The sequence below is a fragment of the Temnothorax nylanderi genome, unplaced genomic scaffold (assembly GCF_030848795.1).
Source record: "Temnothorax nylanderi isolate EJ_2023f unplaced genomic scaffold, tnyl_v1.0 TNYL_tig0073_pilon, whole genome shotgun sequence".
Classification (NCBI taxonomy): Eukaryota; Metazoa; Arthropoda; class Insecta; order Hymenoptera; family Formicidae; genus Temnothorax; species Temnothorax nylanderi.
The window spans coordinates 98872-118229 of record NW_027249135.1 but is presented as its reverse complement, the minus strand read 5'-3'; the positions used below and the strand labels follow the sequence as shown (position 1 = coordinate 118229).

At 46.5% G+C, this 19358-nt stretch overlaps 1 protein-coding gene across 13 annotated transcripts; it reads left to right on the top strand.

The window, feature by feature from the left end:
• The first annotated feature begins 123 nt into the window (after positions 1-123).
• On the top strand, positions 124-18314 carry LOC139774040 (protein FAM89A). 13 transcript variants are annotated; one of them, XR_011718499.1, is made up of 6 exons: positions 299-1606; positions 2132-2653; positions 2869-2988; positions 4054-4226; positions 4315-4418; positions 4575-5255. XR_011718499.1 is itself a non-coding variant. In XM_071708979.1 (4 exons), the coding sequence occupies exons 2-4, from the start codon at positions 11102-11104 to the stop codon at positions 17026-17028; spliced, it is 1734 nt and encodes a 577-aa protein (XP_071565080.1). In that variant the 5' UTR covers positions 5426-5579; positions 9431-11101; the 3' UTR covers positions 17029-18314. The 13 variants fall into 13 exon arrangements, 6 of the variants coding, with proteins under 6 accessions (XP_071565080.1, XP_071565079.1, XP_071565082.1 ...); XR_011718501.1 differs by lacking the exons at positions 299-1606; positions 4315-4418; positions 4575-5255 and adding exons at positions 124-257; positions 14116-14255 and having other exon boundaries at positions 2469-2653; XR_011718500.1 differs by lacking the exons at positions 4315-4418; positions 4575-5255 and adding an exon at positions 14116-14255 and having other exon boundaries at positions 273-395; positions 2469-2653.
• The last annotated feature ends 1044 nt before the right edge of the window (positions 18315-19358 follow it).

Sequence of the window (19358 nt, the reverse complement as noted above, 5' to 3'; positions counted from 1 at the left end):
CAGCGACCGCTCTCCTTCTCCTCCTCTTCTCCGCCACCTCACCTCACCGCCTCGTCGCCACCACGCTCTCCACAGTCCACCGCCCGCTCTCGCTGCTGGTCTAGTGCTGGCGGACGCGCTGCACGGTGCCGTGCCGACCCGTACTACCGATACACCGTCCCGTCCCGTGTCCCGTGCCGTCTTGCCGTCGTGCCGTGGCTGTCCAGCGCCGCCACGCTTCTCCGCTCGGGCTCGGGAGTCTCGTATACGGTGATTCGGTAATAATGCCAGGACGAGAGCGCGGCTCACCCGAAAATCGGGTGGTGGTGAGGACACGCACACAAAGAAGAGGCGCCTACCTACGCCGCGCACAACGTGTGATCTCGAAGCTTCGGGCTTCGGCTGGCTTCGACACGGTATACAAGTCTCCTTATTCTCTCGTGCTATATATTCTCGCTGCTCGCCGAGCTAGCCGGCTCGACCATTTAGAATCAAATGACTTCGTTTAAGATGTTTTCAACGTGTCTTATTTAAGGCCATTTTTAGATGTCTGTAATTTGAATAACAGCGTTTTCGACTGGGCCGAATTGAACACAGGTTGAATCGCCCTAGGAGGTGTTCAGCCCGACCCAGTCGAAAACGCTATAAATAATATAGTTTGGATATAGCAATATGTGTATATATGTGTATAAAGTACAAACAGTAAGAAAAATTAAGAATTTTTCACATTTCCAAGAATTTTGTATATTTCTAAGAATTTTCCATGTTTCGAAAAGAATTTGAGATTTTTAGATCACAAAAATCAAAAGTCTTGAAAGAGAGTTTTCAAGTGTTTAGGAAATCAATATTAATTTTATTCTTCTTACTTTATTTACATTAAGAGTAAGATTGTAATTAAATAAAAATACGTTAATAGGAGTAATATATTTCTGAATGAAAAATTTTCTTACATCAACTTTTTATTATTTCCCGATTCAAGATATAAATATTGTTATTATTACAAACATTGCGCGCGTAATAAAGCGTAATCGACATAAATCGTCGCACCACCGGCTATCTCGGGCGGACAGCGAGAATACGGCGCGAGAGAAAGAGAGAGAGAGAACATTACGCGTCGCAGTCCTCGTCTGCTCGCCGAAGCTCCCCGTGCGCGCACGTTGTACATTTTCTTACGTGCGCCTTCTCTTTGTGTACGTATCCTCACCATCCGATCATTCGGACGGAGCCGCGTCTCTCATTCCGGCACGGCTGGCATATCCTGGCATCGCTACAAGAGCGGCGTTTCTATTCGACCGTCGCGCCGCGCCACAGCCACGGATAGAATCCTCCGACACACGGGTGCCTTCGCATACTTGGGCGCGATGTGTGATTTTCGACGCGCAATAGACGCGGAAAATATGCGTATATGCCGCGCGGGCCAATCAACCTCCCGCTTTTTCGGAAATAATAGATACACGATGGGAGGGGGCGAAAGAGATTGATTAGCGCGTTCCGCGTAACGCGCGGATGCCGTCACGCCAATTATTTCCACCGTAACGAACGGACGACGAATGTTGTTTTTGCACTCTGAAGCGATATTGAAAACGAGAATTTTCGGCTTCGGTGTTCCCGCGCGCGGAAAAAAAAGGTACACCTCGTCAATCGAGAGATATATATCCATCGTAGTGAATAAATCTAAAAATCATTTCTGTATCAATTCGGAAGCGTTGAACTAATAGGATTTCTGATTCCTGACATTGCAGAAAATATCCCGCTTGTCGCTTCCCGTCGCAACGAATAAAGAATAAAGACAGAATTGTTCGCATTTGAAAGATGAAACTGATATATATTTAGTTACAAGTATAACTTATTTAATATAATGTATCTTGTGTCGTTTTAATATTTCTTAGATGTAATATTGTTTAAATATATTTTGTTTATCAAATATGGAAGATAGAATGCATTTCGAAATAATAGATTTCAAGAAATCTTATATTTTTACTTTTTTAATATTTTTATATATATTTATTTTTAATAAATATATATGTATATTCATTGTATATCTATATTTACATTTTTTTAAAATAATTATCTTAGAATAAATATCATACATCAAGCAAAGTTCACTTACAAATAGAATAGTTCTTTATTTATTCATTTATTATTGTTACAGCCCACTTCAGGCGATCCATTCGCGTCAAATTTCAAGATACAGAATTCTATTTATAATTTCATGTGCTGCGCGTCTTTCGATATATACGCGTGCATTCTGCAACGTATATTTTAAATATGTGTGCATTTCTTAAAACGTTTTTCGTATTATGCAACGCATAAAATTAAAATTATAAATAGAATCCTATCCTGCAGCCGACGCGAATCGCCGATCTCGAAGTGAGCCCTGTTCGAGAATCGAATCCGTCGCACGGTCGCACGGTCGAATCGCGATTTGAAAATCTTAAGATGGCGCAGTCCTGTTGATCGCTTCGTGTTGTTCTATCGGTCGTGGTCAGTCTGTCGTTCTATCGCGATATTAGAAGAGCTCGCGTTTCTTCCGAATATATTCTCGCCGAAGCCACGATTTCGGAGAATTTGCGGAGAAGTCAGTCAAGTCACTCGGGTCGCGTCGCGTCGCGTCACGTCTATCGGAGATAAGAGGACATCAACCTCGACATCGAGATGAAGGTAACGATAAAAAGTAAGTACCTCCAGCGGCATCGAAATTTTCCCTGTCGCTCGTTCTGTTTTCCGTTTTCACGTTAATTCCGCGCGATTGACGCGTCGCGTGTCAAAATTCTTTAGTTTCGTGGTTATGTCACGGCGTAAACATAAGCTCGTAACATTTTCCTCGGCCATGGGAAAGCGCTCGCACGTAGATCGACGACATCCACGAAGGCACGTTTCTCTTTTCAGGCTGGACAGGCGTCGCCACCTGGCGGTGGATCGCGAACGACGATAACTGCGGCATATGCAGGATGCCGTTCGACGCCAGCTGCCCGGATTGCAAGATCCCCGGAGACGACTGTCCGCTAGGTATTCGTGATGCGTATTCTTTTTCTGCGATATTCCAAGTGAAACGCTGTCTCTTGATATTGCTCGTTTTCTTAACGCGTGTTAAATTATCTGTTAAAAAAAAAGAAAGAAAATATTTACTCTGAAAGTGTCGAAAATGATTTCTCTCGCTTCACGACGTTCCTTCAAGTAGAAACACATTTATATCTTTTGTACTGCTGTCGAATATTTTCATATTTTCTTTAAAACGAGAAGTTTTAAGAAAAAAACTAATTGTAAGAGAAAGAAAACTTGAAAATTAGAGGCGACGATGCAGTTTGAAATTTTGCTTTAATTTTGCAAAAGTTCTGCCGATTGAATTAATCACTAACACTAACTAATTGTAAGTTAATCAGAACTTGGTCGAAGTCTTGAATTCATTTTATACGATGTATAACTCGCATTAACTAAACTATCCGATGCGTTTTAATTTGCAGTCTATTTTAACGTACGCATATGTTTTAATATACATTTTTTATTTGTCCGTTCAATTACATTCCATATAAAATAGAATATCCCTTATATATATAAAAGTCTTATCACTAAAGAGTAAAAATCTTTAGTGATACCTAATATACTGACCCAGACAGCCCCATGTCCAAAATCGGGACATAAGACGTCTTTTGGACAAGTGTGCTGTATGGGGGGTATCTGCTCCCATAATATCTTATACTTTTGCGATTATCAGAATCTACATATTACATGTGCTCTTAGGGTCGAAGGGAGGATGGATTTCTTTTATTCCCCGACTCGTAAAATGCCGCCACGGCGAGACGGTCGCGTCCGCGACGGCGCGCGATATCGATCGACGCGTGCCGGTCGACGGGGTCGGCAGGCAGGCGCCGCTTGTCCCTCACCCTCGCCCTGGGCACCCTCGGTATCGATGTGCGGCGAACGCGTGCACGCACGTCCCTCCGTCCTTCCCCCCTCCCCCCCCCGCCGCCCAGCCAGGTGCGCCCTGACAGACGTCCGCGCCGGTCGCCCTCGCCCCCGACGCCGACGAAATTAATTTAACTCGCTCTACAAACGCTCGGTTTTTCGTTCCAGTGTGGGGGCAGTGCTCGCATTGTTTCCACATACACTGCATCATGAAGTGGCTGCACTCGCAGCAGACCAACCACATGTGCCCGATGTGCCGTCAGGAGTGGAAGTTTAAGGAGTAACCGCCACCGCGCTCTGCCTTACGGGCCCGCAGGTGTCAGCACGCAGCGAGTGATCAGGTAACAATGAAACCTTTGTCCTTCTACCGGCTCGCGACGATTTCCCTACCTAAGGAAACTCAGACGTAAATCAGATCAGTCGTTCTAGGAAGAAGACGTCGCTCGCTGTATAATCGATTGGACCTTTCAGAAATTGCATCCGCTTAGCCGTTTTCTAAATACGACAATCGTGTCTCCGCTCAACTGCTTGAGGTATAGATACACTTTCTGTATCGCCCGTACACTTGGCGCGAGACATTGCCGTGTCTTTTGAGAGATATAAATCTATATAATCTGTACAATCTAGAGACAGTCTGTATAACGCGAATCTCTTTCGCTAAACCCTACTCGGGTAAATCGTGTTTTCAGGGCGATCGAGTCTGAGCCTGTAAAGAAAAGCCGTCGAAATTAAAGGATAATCAAGCGGATGGGCAATATACTTTAGGGCATCTTCGTCTATTCACAGCGTATGTTTCTTGAATCGATTCGTCGTATCTAGCGTGCTATTTGCTATAAAAGATTTATACGCGTAACAAGATTAATGTAAATCCCATACGAACGACTTATATGTTTTCCAGCGGGAGATGGCCGTGCTGCTAAATTTAGAAGCTTATCTAGAGTCGTCCATCCGCCGTGCCGACGATTAAGCCCGCCTGCCGCATGGCAACCCGTTGTGTATGCTCGTATACGCCGAATCGTCAACCTCTTGCGAATATCATCCAAAATCTTTGTCTCATCCCGAATTCCATTCGGGAATTCGCCCTTCAGCGGTAATCGTCTAATTAATCTTTTTCCGCGCGCAAAATTCACGCCTGAACGCGTGTCTCGGAGAAGAATTGTATACAACAAATGCGATGTGTGATGCTGTTTATCAAATCTAGCACAATCGAGTCTTTATCATCAGCCAAAAAATTCGGATGTTCCATGACCACCGCATTCGCGCTCCAATCTTATGCTCTCCGTGACGGAGAACACGTTTCCGGTTCAAAGGGTTAACGCGCGGCGTGCAACCGTGGATCAGTCTCTCTCTCTCTCTCTCTCTCTCTCTCTCTCTCTCTCTCTCTCTCTCTCTCTCTCTCTCTCTCTCTCTCTCTCTCTCTCTCTCTCTCTCTCTCTCTCTCTCTCTCTCTCTCTCTCTCTCTCTCTCTCTCTCTCTCTCTCTCTCTCTCTCTCTCTCTTCTCTCGCTTTGTTATCTGGCCGCCTCTGCGGGTGACGCCGTCGGCTCGTTGAATTATTAATAAGTTGTTGTATCCGACGATACGCGCCGTCAGTGTCTCGCGCGTGTTCTGGAACGTAACGTAATCGTCGCCGCGCGGCATAATCCATTCTCTCAGCCTGACGCGGTTGCGGTCGTGCCGCGTTGGCGAGCGCAGGTCGGGGAATAGGCTCCTCTTTTTTTCTCTCTCCTCTCGCTTTAATCGCGGGAACCCGCGTTACGCCGACATAATCGCGCGCGAGAAAACTCCAACTCGCGCGGAGTTTAATGGAGAACGTGGAGCGCGCGAGTGGGACGGTAAAGGAAAGCCGGATCGACGGCGTTGCGTACACAGCGAGCGCGTGATTTTCAACGCGATGCTCTTATCCCGGCTGGTTTTGCTAGTCAATTTGACGTACACGTCGGCCACCTCGGGAGGGCTCTGTGTTATTTATGATTGCGAAAAGATGGAAAGCCGCTCTCGGGCTCTACTCCTTTCGCGGCGGCGCGCGTGGTCAAAGTACAGAATACAAAAATAGCAGTCGAGTCATGTTTATTACCGAGAAAAGTATATAAAGTGTGAATCAGCAAACGCACTGACAATTGAAGAATGACTGTCAAGTACCGGCTCAATATCGAATGTAGTACCGTGAGTTTGAAGAAAAAGGATCGTTAAGAGTATCACGTTTAAAAAAAAAACTATTTATCAATGTAACTCATTATTAATGTCCATTTCTATCAATGTAGATTAACTTTAATCTCGGTTACATACTTGTTATCTTTTTCTAATTTTGAAAATTAGAAACAGATAAAGAGTAAGTTAAACTAAATTGGTAGAAATGGATATAAGTGGTCGAAGAGATGTTATAAGAGAGGGACTGCTTGACTGCGTATCACACTTATGTAACACGCGCGTTGACGTGCAAAAGACATCATTATACATGAACTCTCCGCCCGTGCGAGGCCGAGTTAACAAATATAGCTCACAGATAGACACGCGCCTGACATTGGCATTCGAAATCCGCGTCTCGATCGCGCACCACGCGAAACCTCGTGACCCAGTAATCGAATTTTTGTTTTGACGGCCGCGTTGCGCGGTAGCGGCCGCCGCGCCGCGCCGGACGGGAACGTCTTCGGGCGACATGCAGATATACGACCACGATCCGATTTCGACCGGTCTAGGAGCCGACCGGACTGCGCGGTGACAGGGAGGGGGGGGGGAGGGAGGCGGTGGGGCCGATTTGCATTTTATCGGCGGGAGATCGGCCGCAAAAGTGGAACGAGTCGTTTTTGCCTGAGCCAGAGCGAAACAGAGTGTGAATAAATTCCGAGACCCGCGTTTTCCCAGCCCGGCCGGCCGTGCCACTTCCTCGGGCTTAATTGCGCCGCGAATGGGCGGGCGATATCGCGCGGCGATCGCCCGCCGATAACGCGTATCATCGGCGGTTACTTCATTTCGCGGAGCACGCGAGAGTCCGCGGGATACCGCTGGTATTTTATCTCCGCGGTCCTGCTTCGCTCCAGCGACAGAAGACGTTTAGACGCTTCCAAAAGACGCTGCCGTCTTCTGGAGCGTCGTCTCGAGCGAGTAGCGATTCTAGAAACTTGACTTGTCCTCGAACGAAACAGATATCTTCATAGTATCAACTTGAAAAACTCGATTTTACAATCCCGTAAAATCGCGTCGGGGTCGAAAGATAGACTCGAGCGTGGCACGAGACTTAAAGGAGAGAGAGAAAGAGAGAGAGGGAGATCGCTTTGTTAAGACGAATTGCGCGAATTAAGAGTAATCACGCTCCCCTGGAATCCTCTTCCCGCAATCTTCGAAACGTAGGGGAGGAGAGAGAAAGAGAGAAAACGGAGGAAGTCAGAATGTCGTCGCGCCAAGCTACGGCACTGGCGAACGGACCTCCGTGCCATTGCGGAGGGCAGCGAGACGGAGGGGACCTAATGGGTCCCTTCCCTTTTCTCCGTCTCGCTCCGTTCGCCTCTTCCCTCGATAATCCTTTCCTTTCTCTTCCCTCCTCCGTCCCCGTTCTCCTCATCCGCTACGGGTTACTCTCTCACGCGATACCACGGCGATACCACCGGTCGCGGTATACACCTACACCCAACGTTGGAGGTAGACGGACCCCGAAATGGTCGACTCCAGGGACTCGTTTCACAATTAACTCCTAGTTCTTTGAACTCGTGACTCCTAGTCCCCTTAATTCGTGACTCTCAGTTTTTTAATTTACAGTTCCTAGTTTCTTTTTTAATTCGTGACTCTCAGTCCCTTTAATTCACAACTCCTAGTCTTTTTAATTCGTAACTCTTAGTCCTTTTAACTCGCAATTTCTAATTTTTTAAATTTGTGACTCTCAGTCCTTTTATTTCGCAACTTCTGATCCTTTTAATTCGTGACTCTCTGTCCTTTCAATTCATGCCGGTTACATTAAAGAGTTTTATTCATGTCCCCGTATCTTTTTGTCGCGCTTCCGCGATTTTTTTTACGCGCATTCTTTATCTCGCGTTTATCTCGCGTTTATCTCTTTTGTGAGAATTTGTAACGACTCTTCGTGCTCCGCCGAAGCACGGAAACCGATATTGATCGATAAGACGCTTTATGCCTCGCGAACTCTAGAAAGTTCACGTTTATCGCAGATCGCCGTTGCGTTCGCGTCGATGCGAATAATGCGTATTTCGAAATGAACGCACATTCGCGGGTAATTAACTGCTCTACACCTGCGGCAGATATTGTATATGATGTAAAGAAACGAAACGATATGTGACGGGTACCGTGAAGTGTAAGCGCGAGGCTCGTAACTCTATGAAATCACGGCGAAATCGGCTTACATAAACTTGAACAATCTCGGGCAAATGCATGTATGTAATTAGGACGCGCTGCATATTACGCGTCTCGGCGCATAATTGAATCCATTCGAGCGAGTCCTGAGAGAAAATGTTTCCCCATCGACGATATAATACGACGATAGAATGTGATTATAATCTCAGATATATCTCTAACCAAGTTAAATCTCCCTTTGAAATTAATTATTCCTTCATTTTCGACATTTCAAGCGATCGGGGGATTAGTTCGGACGACGTCGAGAGAATCGTGTGCCGCGCCGTGAAAATATCACGGAAAGGCAGCAACCCCGAGAAGAAACCTCAGTCTTAACGACGCTAGAAAGTGTGACCGCGACTTTCCGTAAGGTTTAGAACGGCAACCGCTTTTTCCCTCCCCGAGATCAGCCGATTTTACGTAACGAGCAATCCGAGTGTTTCTTCCTATCGGGCCAAGAGCTCACACATCATCGTGATCAGCAATGCTGAGATCGGCACGAGACCGCGGTGGTGAACCTTCACCATCACGCCGTCAACCGCAGGTCCTCTTTGCATTCGCCTCTATCTCCGGCTCCCTTCTGCGCCTTTCACACACACACGTGTACACACCTAGGCACGCTTACGCGCTCGTTTATTCTCTCTCTCTCGTTCATTCGCACGCTCATTCCTTTACCCATCCGTTCGCTCGCTCAAACGCACATACACACGCGCGCGCGCGCGCAAGGCGCACACTCGTTGACTACCTGACGAGAACTCGAGCTCGGCCAGTCACGTGGCCAACGATCGCGAAGGATGTTTGTGGGACCGCAAAGTCAGTCCGCGGCGGTCGGTCCGTCGAGAAAGAGAGGATAGAGGCGCGATCGGGTGGAAGAGAAGGAGGGAGAGGTCGGGACGGAGGAGGAGATACTGGATCGGGGATACCGCCTGGGGTCTCGGGATCGTCGCTGCTCTAGCTCTACCTGTCCGAAGGCATTCGCCGCGCGCGATCGTTTCGGCTTGTTCCTCGTGCCGTAGTTTGCCGGAGTCGAAGGTTCCGAGTGTTTCTCCGCGATTGGTTCCCATTAGCCACGGGTAGCGGGAGAGAAGTCTTGACCGGGTCGACCCGAAAGGAGGATTTCCGTCGTGACGCAGGAATTAATATAGTGTTTTAATTGTAGTATATACAGAAGGAAATCGGCGATTGCCGATTTGTTTGTGCGTTAGAAAGTGCGTGTTTCGTGCGGCATTTCGGTGCACTGAAACGTGGAAGACGCGATGTGACGTCAAGCGAGACTTGGAAGTGACTGTCGAAGTGACGCGAGGATGAAGTGGCTCGAATCGAGGAAGATGTCGGATTTCCTTCATTCGCAATAAACAATATATGAATAAGTCTGTGGAGGTTTTTTTTTTCAACAAAGTTTTTCTACTTCTCTGTGATAACGGAAGAATAACGAAGTTTAATTGTGATGAGGAAGTTTAATTGCCGAACTTTTTGAAGTAAATTTTGATACGCTTTGAAAAAAAGTGGAAAAGGAGACAGAATATCATACCAAGCTTCAATAGAATCGTCAAATATTTTATGATTACTGCAAATTGTGATATGCGAGAGAAAATTTACTCATGAAATACAACAAGTCAAGTTGCCGCGTTTGCTCACAAAGAACCAGTATAGGTTCGCCGGGTCTGCTCGGCACATTCTTCGTGGACGGAAAGCACGAGCGATCGAGATAGAAAGGCGACTATCGAGGTCGTAACGTCATCTCGAAGATCAGCTTCAATGACAATCTAAGGGAAAAGAGAGGTAGAGAAAGGGACGGAACGCGCGCGAAGATCTCCGTATTGAAAATCGGTGCTGAAGGCCTGAAGCCTTCAATCGACAAAGGATATTTTACGCGGTCCCCGCGGAATTATGCGCAAAACAGCAGGGGGATCCCACTCGTCACGATCGCGAACGAAGGGAGATTTGGGAAACTCAAGTCCCCGCTCGTGAAGCTATTAGCGAGCACGAACGAACGCACGTTTCGTGGCCTCCCGCAGAATTGTATGCAAAGTCGCGTCGGGGCGATATCGCGAGGCATCGGCGCGATCGCGACCTGCTTAACGAATAAAGAGGACGTGCGGTGGACTCGAGAGGAGAAACGAAAGAGAAGAGGCGAAAGAGAAGGAAACGGCAGAATCGAGGGTATACGCGCGGCGAGATTGCGGTGATTTCGCTGGCGCAACAGCCGCCGTGGAATCATGTGGCGACGTTGCACAACATTTTCCCGTCATCTCCGATCGGCATTTAACGCAGTGCCCGTTCGCGGTGCGTTTTAAGCGAGTAAGAATTCCGAGAAACGCACGTGCGTTGCTCGCGCAGACTCTACCTCCGGCGGCTCCGACCTGCAGCGAATAGATTTTACACAGAGATATCCATTAGAGAGAGACGGCCATTACATTCGTCCGCGACTGACAATACGTCGCGGTAGAATAAAAATCGAGCTACTCCGTCGCAAACAACGAATTAATTCCTGCCTGAGGAATTTTTCGAGTGACGAAACACTGCTGACGCGAGAAGTTTACCCAAGCTCGCGAAACGCCTCGCTCGCCGAGTCATTTCACGTCGTTTCTCACATTCCGTCGGCTTGAAATAGACAGACGCGCGATAAGGAGGACGATAAACGTCGCCTCTTATCTTCGAAGAAATTTGAACGGGGAAATCTTCGTCTTTTACGCGCGAGGTGAAGGTACCTCGCGTTACCGCTGACATTTAGTACTGCCTAAGCAATAGCGTGGATATTTTTGACGCGCGAGTCGGGAGTGTGCAGTTCAAAAACCGAGATTTGCTTCGCATAAGCTTGTCTTCGTCGAGGATGAGCGATCGCATCGGTTAGACGGTCTGAAAAACCGAGCGGAATGCAGCTGGCAACCAGTCAGAGGCCTCATCCGCCTCCGGTGCCACCTCGGCCGAGCAGGCAGGTGGTTGCCGAGGCCCTTAAGAGATCGCCAAGGCCGCCCTGTCCTACTAGGCAGGCACCACCGCCGCCGAACACGAAGCCCTGGAGATCCGATCAGCAGCAAGTGCAGCAGCAACTGCAGCTGCAGCAACAACAGCAACAGGTGGACTCGACGGCCGGACGCACGATCGTATACGAGTCCATCAAGGAATGCACGAAGGACTCCAAGGACGAAAGTGCGTCCAACGACAGAAATCAGCGGGATCGCAACCAGGCGCGAAACGCAGACAGGAATGTTGAGGAGTGCCGGTCGGAGAACGGAAACAAAGTCACCTCGTCTCACGATCAACATCACGGTACCGGTACCGGTTCGGAGAAGCTTTATTCCACGGGAAACGTCCCGGTGAACATTGTGCGGAAGCGCAACAGTCTGACCGAGGATCAACGGCCGCAACGCAGACTGGAGATTCGCAGAAACTCCCGCGGGAAGGACCCGGCCGGTCTGTCGTATCATCGCGAACGATGCAAGGACCCGCAAAGGGAGAACAGCGTCGTCGCCTCGGCGGAGAAATTCGAAACGGCAGCGACGACGGCGTCGAGGCCGTCGCTGGCCGTTCGAGCTGTCAACGTGTCCTTCGAAGACGAGCTTCGTGCCTCGTCCTCCAGCCCGGATTCCCCTGGCAGGCAAGTCACGGTGGGTCACGCGGAAAAGTGCAACGGCGACCCGGAGAGAGCGGACGGGCACGACACCCGGCCGACGCCCACGTGCCGATCGTGTCCTGGTGTCGAGCAGCAACAGCAGCAGCAGGAAGCGTTCGCGGCGAGTGGCAAGCCCGCCGGGAACGACGGTGTCAAGAACGTATCCTCGAGCGAGAAATCGACGAGCGTCCCGAGCGTTCCCGACCGCGCCCCCGTCACCCTGCTCGTCGTCGACGAACCGGAGCGTAAAATCGCGCTCAGCGACCACGAGGACAGCAGCAACGACAACGACAGCGACAACAATATCCATCGGCAGGACTGGCTGGAGGCGGGGGTCCGTTACTCCTCCACGAAGATCACTCTGCACGGAGACGACGGCGACGACGACACCGTCGACAGGAATCGCGTCAACGGTTACGATCATCGCGAGGAGGAGAGAATCACTGATCTTGATTTCATCAGGTAGACTGGAAGCGCGATATCGTCGAAATCTTTGCTCGCAATCTTTTCTATGGATGTTGAAATCTAAAGGATTGTGACGCTAAATAATAATATGAATTACTCTTTTCCATTTCACCAAATAATTCGAAAGTTTTCTATCTATCGAATAAATTGTTCATAAGTGGCTTTTATAAGATCGCTGGAAGCTTAAAGCTGTGACTGTAGTTTCATCGGTCTTGAAACAATTTGCACCAATAAGAAAGGGATTATCGTTGAAATATGCTTTCTCATAAAGATGCAATTACTGTTTGTAGGACTGTCTTAATTCCCAAAAATTCACTCTTTGCGCTGCATCCACGTCTAACATTCTCACTTTCTCATCTAAGGCAATAAAACTGCAGTAATTGCGAAAGACTTGCGAGACAGATAGCATCGGTATCTCAATTTAAACAATTAGTTGAATAACGTTTTGAATTTTTGAGTGTGTTAAAAACGTAATTTTCCCCAAGTTTTTGACGTTCTTATTTTGAGAATACGCTCAAAATAATGTGCTTGATGAGGATGTTACTGAAATGCGCGAATACATAATAGATAAACGTTTTACGGCGTAACATCATACGAAACGCTATGTTGCTGTACACCGGCGTTAACGACGTATTAATTATCGAGAAGTCGCAATAGTTCGCAGGGTCGCACTTTGTTACGCGCACGTTAATCCGAATTCAACGATCTAGCAATACGAGCGTACCGCTTTCTCGCGATAACTGCCGTGTCGACCGGCCATAAAAACCAACCGTTCGTTGGCGTAACTAACGTTAAAAAAAAACTCGCTCGCAATCCCTTTTTTATTTTGCTCTCAAATCGCTCTTAATTTTCTCATTTTGCAAGTCATAAAATCCTTGAAAAATCCACGAGCTGGTCTTTCGGATATTGCGATATCATACACCATTTATACGCACATGCACACAAATATACATATGCAATTGTACAAATTACAGAATTTAATAAATGTCAAAAAAAACGGAGAAATATATTCTCGAGAGATAATTATAAATAGAGGTTGCATAAACATTCTTTCCTCGCGATACAAGTCGACGAGGAATTTATTAACAGCAGCAACTTTTTATAAATTGCTAAACCGATATCGCTCTCGCGTATCGGATCGGTATCACTGCACTTGTCGAATCGATCTCATCTCGGCACGCAGGAAAATAAAACGAGGAGACGGGCAAGCCGCGGAACCGAATCGAACGGATATCGACGTCGATAGGGAACGATTGAGCGATTGCAGACTTCCGCGATGTGCACGCGATGATAATAACCGCGGGGCAAAAGTGAGTCATTCGCCAAATCTTCCGCCTTCTTGACCGCTGGCGGCCGACACTTATAAAGACAGATCGAATTTTTATTCCATAAGATGATCGTATAACGGTATCCTCGTTTCCTGCGGCTCCCATCCATCGTACTCTGCCTTTGGCAGTTTACCAAGGCAGGAGAGACCATCCGACCCGCGGGAAGTTTCCCCCGGAGTATCGTGAAAGTTTTAAATGTATCCCCCTTTGTGAACTCCACTCGTCCTTCTCTTTTTATTTTTCAAATCGCCACAGCCGGAAAACAAGCATTACTTTAAAAATTGAAACATCCTGTTATTTAGGGATAATATTTTAATTATTGACATACATTTATTATGCATTTATAACTCATACGTAATTAAATATATCCCGTTAATAATTAGCTTTTAGTAACCATTAAACGTCAACTTTTTAACTTTATCACTGGAATATCTTATTTCTGCAAAATGTAAATTATATAAGAATCTCGTCCTTGTTCCAGCATACAAGAAAGGATCGCGATGTCTTCCCTGCAAGGATTACCCCCGTTACCGAGGAGCTTAAGTGGCTTCAACCTGAGCGGCGGACGCGGCGAGAGCGGCGAGCCGCCTCCACCGCCCACGAGGTCGTCCAGTAAATCCCAAAGAGGCGGTAAAACGCCGCTGCAGTCGTCGTCGTCGAGGCCGTCACCACCTGCCAGGCAACTCACCACCCTGGACACCCAACTGGCGGTGCTCAGGAGAGAAATGGTACGTCCACGAGGATTCACCCTTTTGCTTCTCCGTCAACGTTGGGACTCCACTAAGATCATTATTTTGCGAATGCGATCGATGCACTAAAGCGATTGATAGTGATCGTTAAGAAGGAAAGGATAAGCGACGTTCTTTAGGATTGCGAAAAATGTAACCATTGTATTTTACGGCGCGTGCAGCAGCGTCGCTCGAGATGCGGTCGGTAAATTGTCGATGCTGTTCAAATTGGTGTCTGAAATTGTGCATCCTATAACGGCAGCCATTAACTCCAATAGAAACCATTAGTCATCTACCGCGGAGCGAAATGTATTTACGGACATGCAGGAAAATTCCACGCCTTCGCGTGCGGTAAGCACGTGCGATTTAAAAGTAAACCCGTCAAGGTTCTTCCGCCGCTATCGATCGGGACGGAAGCTGTGCACAAATTATTTCTCGTTTCTCTACGTCGCAGATTTGTATCTAAATTTTTTAAACCCGACGTGAAGATTTTGCGTCTTTAAAGTATTTTACAAACTTTTTTTTTTAATTCTTTCTATGTTATCTTTATGTGATTTTTATATTTTATAATTTATATTTTTTATTTCGGATATTTTTCTTTTCTATTGTTTTCTTTTTATTCTTTCTACGTTATCTTTATACTTTATACCATTTTTGTTTCATAATTTTTATTTTTAGCTTTGAATATTTTTTCTTTGTGCTGCCTTTGATTCTTGCTTTGAGGCAGTTTTTATATTCTCCGTCTCGTTGTAGCTTCGATCCTCGCCACTCCTTATCCTCGATATTCGCGTCGTCAGTCCGAGCACGTTTCTCGAGTCGTCGTCATTTTCCACTCGGTCGTCGTTTGTCCACCTCTGCTGCTCTCCCGCTGCCTTTTTCTCCCGATCCTTCCGCGTCTGTTTGGGACGACCTGTGGACGACCCGTTACCTCGAGGCCGCGATCGCGTGTGAGTAAATTGCCGCGCGCGCGATGAGCGCGCGTATTTTATGCGTGGGATCATAAGCCGGCGAGGGAAACCGGAGTATCATGCCGCGGTAGAGAAAGACGGGACGCGCTTATATCACTCAGCCGTGTGCGGAGGCCTCCGCGCTTTTTAATAGCTATTACCTCGCAGGTTTGCTGCGCAAACATACTTCACGTGCCTCCTGCTGCTAGTTACACTCCTCTACGTTGCATTCCTCTGCGTTAACTGAGCGATTGAAATTCTGAAAGACTGTTTATTTCGAATAAAATTACTACTAAAAATCTCTTCGTTAGCACACATCTCGTTAGCAGCTCAATAATCTTGTCATCGCTCATCGCAACGAGATTCCTCGAGCGTCCTGTTGACCCAACAATCTTATGTATCGCCTATACACACACACACACACACACACACATACACATATATATTAATATATTAATATATATGTAAATATATATGTATTCGTTTCGTATAAATTTATCGCCGTATCATGCCGACTACGTATCCAAGCCTGGCATCGCGGCAATCTTCCCGAAATTAACTGTAACGGGATCTCGAGTAGGATCTCTCCTTCGAGGAGGAGGAAGAGGAGCTCTCGTGACGAGCGCTCTTGTTGTTGGATCTCCGTTTCGCGTCAGCATCTCGACTCGCGTATCTAAGTTAGGCTAATAATTTAATAGTCAATCCACAGACACGGGAAGCGAACTGGCACAGCCGCTCCCACGCTACATTCCCTCAGGCATAGGCTCCGCTCCTTCGTACCCTCTTTCTCTCGCGCGCGCTCCTTTTCCACCTTCGTTCTCTCCTCTGCTCCTCGTCATCGTCCCTCTTCCAGTCTCGTTTCTCCTCGGCTCGCGTCTCGCGCGCTCTTCCCATTCTCCTCTTTTGCACGTCCCTCCTATACAATTCCCTCTTCCTCGATTCCCACGGCCAGACGGCCGCCGAGCTGCTTGGAAATGCGCCGTTTCAGTCCGTAAATCACGAGGTAACATTTACCTTGGTGACCGTATGGTAAAAGTGAATGCGTCTTGACTTCTATCTCGAGCCATATGTGAAATTTCACAGAAGAAAAGTCACAGGGTTACGAAAAATGATAATCATAGAGTCTCTTCAGTAAATGTCTGAAAGTCAATCTTCTTTTGAATAAGATTTGTGTAAGAAACAACATTATAAGCATTTTATATATTTATTTCTAATCGGAAAGGAGATTGCTATAAAATTTTAGTTAACTCAGTTTCCAATGCCATAGAACACAATAGACCTTAAGTGATGATTGTATCTTTTTTTGTCAAGAGATTAAAAAAAAACGAAGATTACTTTTGTAGGTCTTTATCGAAAACTCACTCTTCCAGTCTCAACTTTTAATTTTCATTTGTCAACGTATTAATATTACAATAATTATTTTCGCATTTGCAGTTTGGCCTGCGGCAGCTCGATCTCTCCCTGTTGTCACAACTGTGGTCCCTGAACGAGTCGATTCAGGAGTTCCGACAGCTGCTGCAGGAGCAGGAGGACCGGGCGCCTTCGCCGTCGCCCAGCAGCGAGGAAGGGGACGATACGTCTTACGGAGTGCACCCACCGCCGCCGCCGAGAAGACCGGCGCCTACGCTGCACCATCATCGGCCGCCGCGACCGCCCAGGCCACCCAGGCCGTCGGCCAGCGACGAGTCGCCGTCGAGCGAGGAGTACGGGGCCGTTTGACGTATCGTCACCGAGAGGAAGAAGTACTCGAGAAGGTCTCGGTCCTCTCATCGCACCTAGAACGGCGTCTCGACGAGCGCCGATACCTCCGAACACGAGAAAAGACCTCAGAGAGAAAGAGGGACTTGCGCGAAAACGAAACCTACGACGATACCATGATCTCGATCAAGACTAGTGATCAAGACATTCATCGTGACATTCGATTGCGAATTACTGATTCCTAAGAGTGCCCGCAACGTCGCTTGCAGAGCTATTCGAGATCGCGATCCATGAGACGGTTCTTCAACTCGTGACCGGAACCGATGATCGAATCGGTCGGTCGACCGAAAGATTGTTTCGCGGTAGATTAGTCGCGGTCGCGCGTACGGTGCTATCTGCGTAACTATCCAGAGAAGCTATCCCGCTTTTCCCGCAAACCGTCGCTTGGAGAGCCATTCGAAATTATCCCGCGATCGCTGCTTCAGCACGAAAGGACTGAATCGAAACTCAGGACGGCGGGGGACCGCAGTAGTTCAGCCGCCATTACGCGAATCTTATTTCGCGTATACGAGATAATAATCGCTTCTCACAGCCCGGAGAAGAGTATCGACTTGCCAATTTACAATAACGACATTCCGCGTATATCGCGCTCTAAATAAGGAAGGACTCGATTGCCGCGAGCGAGAGAGCTGACTACCCAGCTCGACGCGCCCGGTCTCCTCTCTATTTGTGATAACGCTCGAAGGGGCCTTTGATTAATGATAATCGCATCCATTTGTGCGGATTAAGATTTCTCCGCGACTCCGCTCTGCCGTTAGAGCTATTGTAACAGATCCGAGCCCAAAGCACCGCGATTCTTTCGTGTTGTGATCCAAGAAATGGCTGTTCGATTCTTTTGGCGTCACCGGCCGAGGAGTGGCCGGTGAATCCGAAAGAATCACAGCATTCTCTTCTCTTCCATATTTTTTTTTTATTATTTTGCGAGCCCGTCGCAAAATCCTTGTCCTCGTTGCTGACATCACCTGTAATTAAATCTGCCGTACACGCGAAGAGGATGGAAAAATTTTAATATATTTATTTAAAAAAAAAGATATTTAACGTGAGATTTCTAAGTGTTTGATTTCTGATAGACGTTACAGATATACTGCAAGCCTTATAGACCTTATAGACGTAATAAATCAAGTTTTCGCGTGTACGGCATCTTCGGGAAGACTAAGATTGTCAATGTTCCGCGGCGTCCTTTCGTGTAGATTAGTACGAACTGTGTGTAAAGATATGTGCAAAATAAATGAGACTTAATTTAAATACACGCCGACTCGTAAACCGTTGCGTAACGCAACTGCAACCTTTTCTTGTATGCGTCGTTGTCCTGGCACAGATAGTTTAGCGACCGACAATGCTGCACCTACCTGCATGTATGCAAATTGCAGTCTCGTTCTGATGCAGCCATCGGCAGGGTGTGTGCGGAAATAAATAGTGCAATAGCAGGACAATGAGGACAGAGAAATTGCTGCACGGGACCCTTGCGTCATTCAAGATGCCGCAATAATCTATACTATGTTTGTTCGGATTGCGTATTGTTAAATATTTTTTTCTATTTAATCCTCCACATAATATTAATGTGCACTGTCTACAATTTCAAGAATTTTCAGGATTTCTAAAAATTGCGAGTCCGAAGATTTGGGATTCAAATCGCGAAAATAAAGAGACTTGAAAATTGATCAAGTATCAGGAGAGTGTAATCAGCAAAGAGGTTGCTCTACCTAAAGTTTGAATATATTTCCATATTTCCAAAAATTTTCTAAATTTTCAAAGAGAGTCTTATTAATATACTGTTATTTCAATATGTTTAATTATTAAAATTTAGTCTCTTCATAAATGTTTGAATTTTTGCTCAAAATGAAAAAGGTCGTATCAATAGATATCTATGTTAATAGATATTCACATATAAATATGCATGTAAATGTGTAGGTGGAAATCCACGTTGCACTCGCAAGTTAATTAAGTGCCAATCGATAGAACACTTCAATCAGATAGAATAAATTTTACTCCAATTACAGTTCAAGTAAATTTTGCGCAATACCAGAAAGGAATTAAATTGTAGCGTTTGTAAATGAATCCGTTTTAAGTTTAACATCGACATGAAATTTAATATCGATAAATTTGAGAGAAGTTTTTACAATACTTGGAAAAACTCAATTAAATCGATGGACCTTCTGGCAATTGCAATAGAATACAAAAACTTTTGAATCTTTCTTTCCACTTTTATTCACGAATGTTACATCATCGTGAAAGCGCATTTGTAGAACCTTTTATTATTATATTACGACGTTATTTCGTTCAATGCATTT

Coding starts and splice junctions, on each gene's coding strand:
- LOC139774040 (XM_071708979.1), top strand. CDS start 11,102: ATGCAGCTGGCAACCAGTCAGAGGCCTCATCCGCCTCCGGTGCCACCT. Junction 12,304..14,115: donor ACTGATCTTGATTTCATCAG/GTAGACTGGAAG, acceptor TCCTTGTTCCAG/CATACAAGAAAGGATCGCGA. Junction 14,363..16,743: donor CGGTGCTCAGGAGAGAAATG/GTACGTCCACGA, acceptor TCGCATTTGCAG/TTTGGCCTGCGGCAGCTCGA.